At 55.9% G+C, this 5,354-nt stretch overlaps 4 protein-coding genes across 4 annotated transcripts, besides 8 other annotated features; all 4 read right to left on the minus strand.

The window, feature by feature from the left end:
• Positions 1-29: 29 nt before the first annotated feature.
• Positions 30-72: a microsatellite.
• A 30-nt stretch (positions 73-102) lies between these two features.
• Positions 103-609, minus strand: TraAM80_04495 (putative vesicle transport protein SFT2B-like; the record flags this gene model as incomplete). Its single annotated transcript, XM_029381421.1, has 1 exon — positions 103-609. The coding sequence occupies one exon, from the start codon at positions 607-609 to the stop codon at positions 103-105; it is 507 nt and encodes a 168-aa protein (XP_029238750.1).
• Positions 610-1,079: 470 nt separating this feature from the next.
• Positions 1,080-1,121: a microsatellite.
• Positions 1,122-1,134: 13 nt separating this feature from the next.
• On the minus strand, positions 1,135-2,454 carry TraAM80_04496 (MYND zinc finger (ZnF) domain-like protein; the record flags this gene model as incomplete). Its single annotated transcript, XM_029381422.1, has 1 exon — positions 1,135-2,454. One exon carries the CDS (start codon positions 2,452-2,454, stop codon positions 1,135-1,137), a length of 1,320 nt encoding a protein of 439 aa, XP_029238751.1.
• A 162-nt stretch (positions 2,455-2,616) lies between these two features.
• Positions 2,617-2,657: a sequence feature (A-rich).
• A 47-nt stretch (positions 2,658-2,704) lies between these two features.
• Positions 2,705-2,739: a microsatellite.
• Positions 2,740-2,868: 129 nt separating this feature from the next.
• Positions 2,869-3,891, minus strand: TraAM80_04497 (putative mitochondrial glycoprotein; the record flags this gene model as incomplete). Its single annotated transcript, XM_029381423.1, has 1 exon — positions 2,869-3,891. One exon carries the CDS (start codon positions 3,889-3,891, stop codon positions 2,869-2,871), a length of 1,023 nt encoding a protein of 340 aa, XP_029238752.1.
• A 298-nt stretch (positions 3,892-4,189) lies between these two features.
• Positions 4,190-4,216: a microsatellite.
• Positions 4,217-4,316: 100 nt separating this feature from the next.
• Positions 4,317-4,335: a microsatellite.
• Positions 4,336-4,591: 256 nt separating this feature from the next.
• Positions 4,592-4,622: a sequence feature (GA-rich).
• A 198-nt stretch (positions 4,623-4,820) lies between these two features.
• Positions 4,821-5,267, minus strand: TraAM80_04498 (uncharacterized protein; the record flags this gene model as incomplete). The annotated part of the gene is made up of 1 exon (XM_029381424.1): positions 4,821-5,267. One exon carries the CDS (start codon positions 5,265-5,267, stop codon positions 4,821-4,823), a length of 447 nt encoding a protein of 148 aa, XP_029238753.1.
• Positions 5,268-5,313: 46 nt separating this feature from the next.
• Positions 5,314-5,354: a microsatellite.

A 5,354-nucleotide genomic window follows, 5' to 3' on the forward strand; every position in this document is an offset into this window, starting at 1 on the left:
CTTCTCTCTCTACTACACACACGACGCTCTATATATATATATATATATATATATATATATATATATATATATGCTCTAAAAGAAATCCGTACGCCGACACTTCTACCGCATGATGCGGCCAAAGCACGACTTAACTGCATCCCTAGCAAAGGGAATGTACGACAAGACGTACCAAATCATTGCCCCAGTCTGCACCAGGCAGCACACCAGCACCAGCAGGGCATTGTGTAGCAGCAGCGCGCAGAGGATGGTGAGGACGATGGAGACGAGGTACACTGTCGTCGCGATCCAGCGCTTCTCGTCAAACATGCGCTGCAGCTGTGCCATGGGGCCAGCGAGAAACAGCAGCCCCGCAATCGAGACGACGTTGCCGAAGGAGAAGAGGACACTAAAGAGGACAAGGTCCATCTGAAGAATGGCAATAAAGCTGAGCAGAGAGAAGAACATGCCCAGACCGACACAGCAGCCGCAGCCAATCAACCGATGCTTCCAGGAGAGGGAAGGACACAGCGACTCTGATTCCTCCGCCTCAATAACGCCCCCACCCCCCAACGCGGAGGTCACCCCGCTGTTGGACACAACACTCACAACGCTCGTCAGTTTATCCATTTTTCTACCCACTCTACCCCCTCCTTTTTTTTTTCTACTTCTTACTCTTCCTTTGCGTGAGTTGCCTGCCACCTTAGCACACGCGTACAGTCGGGCACGTTCTCTGCGCCCAACAACTACAGAACCTCCCACCCCTCCCCCCACCCGCACCCACAACGAGAAAGTGAGGAGGAGAGAAAAAGAAAGAAATAAAGTGAAAGCAGCCGTCTCCAGCAGACGGCCCCATATTTATCGAATTACACGTATACATTACATACACACATACAACCGCGGATGTAGGCGCCTCCCCGGCGGTACTCCGCCCACGCGCGGCAATCTCACGTCATTTCGTTTCTTACTTGACTCGACTCTCCTCTCGCCTTCTCTTTTTTACCCGCTTATGCCCCAACGTGTTTCGCTTTGGGGCGGCTGAAATCCGCACACTTGTGTGCGCCCACCTTCATACTTTAATGTAGCTTTTTTGTTTGCCTTCTTTCTCTTCCTGCGCTTATCTCTCTCTCTCTCTCTCTCTCGCCCGCGCTCGTGCTAACTCCCGCGGACCGTGTACTTCATGAAGTAGTCCATAAATGGCACCTCCGCAAATGATGAGTCGCGGTGGTCGTACAAGTACCGACGTGTCTCGTAAAAGAGGGAGGGCTCAAGCGGCACCTCCAGCACCGCCACCGTGTCCTGCTGCGCCTTTTTCCTGCTACCGCCGAGCGACTTCTTGTTCATTGCCACGTACTGCGCCATGATGTCCTCCGCCTGCTGCCTGTAGCTCCGGCACGGCACACGGTGGGCGGCGGCCCAGTGGGCCCGCTGACACGTAGTATCGCAGTAGTACACCGCCCTGCAACTACCACAGCGCAGCAGCGCGCCGGCACCGTTGTGATCGTCGCCGCCAGCAGCAGCGTTGACGCGTTGTTCGCAGTGTGCACACTGCCGATGACTGCTGCGGGCGACAAGCGGGATAAGGTGCAGCATAGTCGTGGAGGCGTCAAGGAACATCAAGTCGTGCGCCTGATCCACGCATGCAGCGGACCACACAACGGCAGCCTCCGCCCCCTCCCCACGCCGAACTTCTGGGAGAGCCGCTAAAATGTCTTTCAGCGCAATGCACACGTCCTCGTCCATTTCACGGACACCCGTAGCTTCGCCGCCGGTGGTGTTGCCCGCATTCTGCCGCCGCGCAGTGCGTCGAAGAGCCACAGAAGCCGTGCCACCCGTTGACGACGATGCGGCAGTGGAGGGGGAGAGCGATGTGGTGGTGCCTTCCTCGACCGTCTCCGCCCCAATGAGCTCCTGCACAGCCGGGACAAACCATGGCAGCCGTGCAAGAAACTCAAGGTTTGCCCGTGCGTAGTGGTTGATCTTTTGCACCACATCCTGCTGCGGGGAAGGCACAAGCGCGGCGCCCAGGGCGTTCTTGGCGTGGCCACCAGGACGAAGTGGCGTGAGACTTTCAAGGCGGCACAGCTCCCCGAGCAGCGCGACCGTCTCCCAGCGACACTCCTGCACCACCGCACTGTTGCGCTGGGCGAGGAAAAAGGCGATGCCCTTCAGCACTGCCTCGCGACGGCGGGTGTTTGCCTCCGCCACTAAAACAGACTCTGCAGTGCCTGGGCCACCGCGATCCTCCGCGCTGCCACCAGCGCCAAGCGACGCGGTTGGATGCACTGGCGTGTGCTCAAAGAAAAACAGCTTCACACTCGGGTGGAAGGCGACAGTGCTGAGAGCAACCAGGTAATACGCCCGCTCCTCCATAGCCACATCTGGCCGCGTCAGGCGATCGTAGATGTGGTCGAGCGTCACAGGGTCGGGCCTGGGTGGGGGTGGTACCGCGGTGTTTTTCTTCTGCGACGGCATTGGAGGGCGCGCCCGCCTTTGAGGATGAATGGATGAATGTGTGCGATTGGCTCTCCTTCGGTCGCTTTACCCCTGACGATGTCAGAGTCTCTCAGCCCACAACGTTCTCTTCTCCCCCGCCTTTCAGTGGCTAGCTGTTGGCATTCACACGCGCATGCTCAAAGAAAGAGAGAAAAAACGAGAGAGAAAGAGGAAGAAACGAGTCAATTGCACAGCACCCCACACTGCCGCCCTCTGGCGTAGCAGAGGCATATATGTATGTATGTACATATGTATGTATGATATCTCCTTTTCTCTCTTTTTAACCGCTAAAAACGGCAGCAGAAGAGCACACGCTGACATGGTCTTCCACTGCACCGGCGTGACCTTCATCCCTCCTTCGCTGCACTGCCATTCTCCTCGCTATCTCTTCGTTTATGCCGCCACAAAATCACGTAGCTGCCGCAGCCACCGCTCGTACTCCATCTGTTCCACCCACACTGAGTACTGACCCACAAACTCGCCAAACTGGTCGTCGATGCAGCGCTCCGCGAGCCACGCCTGTATCCCGTCAAGCACCTCCTCCTCCACCTCGTCTAGGTTCGGCCCAGGGTAACCGCCGAAGATATTGTTGTAGTGCACCTCGGTGTCTGTCGGGGCAGGAGAGGCGGCGTTACCGCCCACGTCATGGGACTGTGCCTCCTTGCCGTGAGGAGGCAACGGAGACTGAGCACATGGGGCAGGCGTGTATGTACCGTGAAAGACGACGTGGTCGACAACTAACTCCCCCTCCACAAAGTCGGCTCGCACCTCGATACTCTGCTCGTACAGGCCGCGCTCCTCCGCTTCTCCCTCGACGGTGTTGGTCTGGAAGGAGGAAGTTCCATGGACGACGACATCTGACGCCCCGGCACCTCCAACGACGCGTTGCACAAAGAGGGAGAAGGGAAAGTGTTCACCCCGCACGTCGCACTCCGGGTCAAGCGAGGGATCCCGCGTAGTGAGCTGCACACGGATTGTGTGCCGCTCCATCGCACGCGGCTCCGTAGGGGTGACAGGCGTTGGCGGCACCCACCAGCGGCGGCCGTAGAAAACGCTGGTCCCTGGTGCGTGGTACATTTCCCACCCGGACGGCGGCGGCGGCGGCCCCTCCTCCTTGTCGACCCGCAGTGCCTCATCCTGCATCTCCTTCTCAATGCACTTGAGAAAACTATGCTCGGGGAAGTCGGACGGCGGCAGCGCACTGCGAGGCAACGCCATTCCACCGGAAACACCCACCCCGTCGTCCTTCACCCTCCCACCGTCATCGCCATTTGGGCCGCTGTCACTCATGAAACGACGGGCATGCTGCTGCTGCCTTGGACAGGATGACACGAACACCGAGAATCGTAGAAGGCGCACGGGGGTGGCGGGGCTATTCAGCTGCCTGTGACGCAAAACCCGTATGGAGCGCCGCATTTGCACTATAAATAAGCCTCCTCCTTCGATACCTCTCTTACTTGACTAATCTCTGTGATGATGCCGGTTGCCCCTTGTAACGTTTGTGTACAATAAATGTGCAATCTCCCCCGGCCGCTATACCAATCTATCTGTGTTCAAAAATAAATTATGATAGCGTGTGAACACGCTTGCAAGGTACTCGGCGCTCTCATTTCATAAGCGCACCCGAAACATGAAGGCAAAAAAGACAACAAAAAGAAAAACACGCTGCATATACGCATCCATTCATGGATATCCACGCAAAGTAAACAACAGCTACATATATATATATATATATATATATGCACACACAAACACAAAAAATGAAGGATGGTCAAGTAGCTGCGTCAGTCCAACGATCATGTGTGTGCTTGTCTGTGGATTGGTGCCTCTCCCTCTCTCGCTGTGTGTGTGTGTGTGTGTAGGGGAGGGGGGGGGACGCCTTCTCCCTCTCTTTGGTTGCCCAGACGACACAAGACACTACAAGCTCCCTTCCCCTCCTCCCCTTCCAGCAACAAACAAACACATACATCAAAATACGTACCTGCAACCACATACACACACAAAAAAAAAAAAAAGAAGTCCGCTTCCGCTTCTTTCCCTCTTCGTTGGATCCCTTTTCGGCCTCCCTCATTTCCACTACTCATCCCGGAGAAGAGAATCGCGTACACCCGCCCACAGAGAGAGAGAGAGTGGGAGAGGGATACAGATGTACACTTATCCTCCTCATTCCGTTCTTCTACTCAAACTCAAACAAAAACAATATATATAAATTTTCCTACCCCTTTTCAGTTTTTTTTTCTTCCCTCTTTTTTTTTTTCATTCTCCGCTTTGAACTGCTACTGCTACTGCTACTTCCTTTCACCCCCTTCTTCTCCCTACCAGTCCGCACCCAGCTGCTAGCAAAATTAATCCATGGCAAAGACGGCACCGCGGTTCTTCCACTGCCATCCGTTGCGGTGCATGCGAAGCGCGTACGTGCCGAGAGAGAAGGCCCACCCGCCCACGCCCCAGAAGGCTATCCGCAGGGCAAAGCGCCAGTGACAGATGCCAAAGAAGTTCTTTAGCGCAAAGTGACCCATGCCAAACCACATCCCCGCGCACTGCCGGTCCACGTGGCGGACCGGCGACTGCAGCATGAAGGGCGCATACGGGTCCTGCAGTTTCGGGTCTGTCCACCCGCGCCAGCCGGCCGGCTGCGCGCGGAAGTTGGGTTCGTGATGAGCGTGAAGTCGAAGTGTGTTGAAGCGCGTGTACGGCGCTGCCCGCTCAATGGCGGCGACAGGGGCGATGGCGTGCAACCCGGGGGCGGCGGACGCCTCCTGGGCCGAGCGACGAAATACGGTGGCAAGCATATTGAAACGGCTTACCTGCTTTCTGCTTGCACGGATGTATGTAGCGTATATATATATATATATATATATATATATATATATATATAT

The sequence above is a fragment of the Trypanosoma rangeli genome (genome assembly GCF_003719475.1).
Source record: "Trypanosoma rangeli strain AM80 chromosome Unknown Tra_15.4_contig_00132, whole genome shotgun sequence".
Lineage (NCBI taxonomy): Eukaryota > Euglenozoa > Kinetoplastea > Trypanosomatida > Trypanosomatidae > Trypanosoma > Trypanosoma rangeli.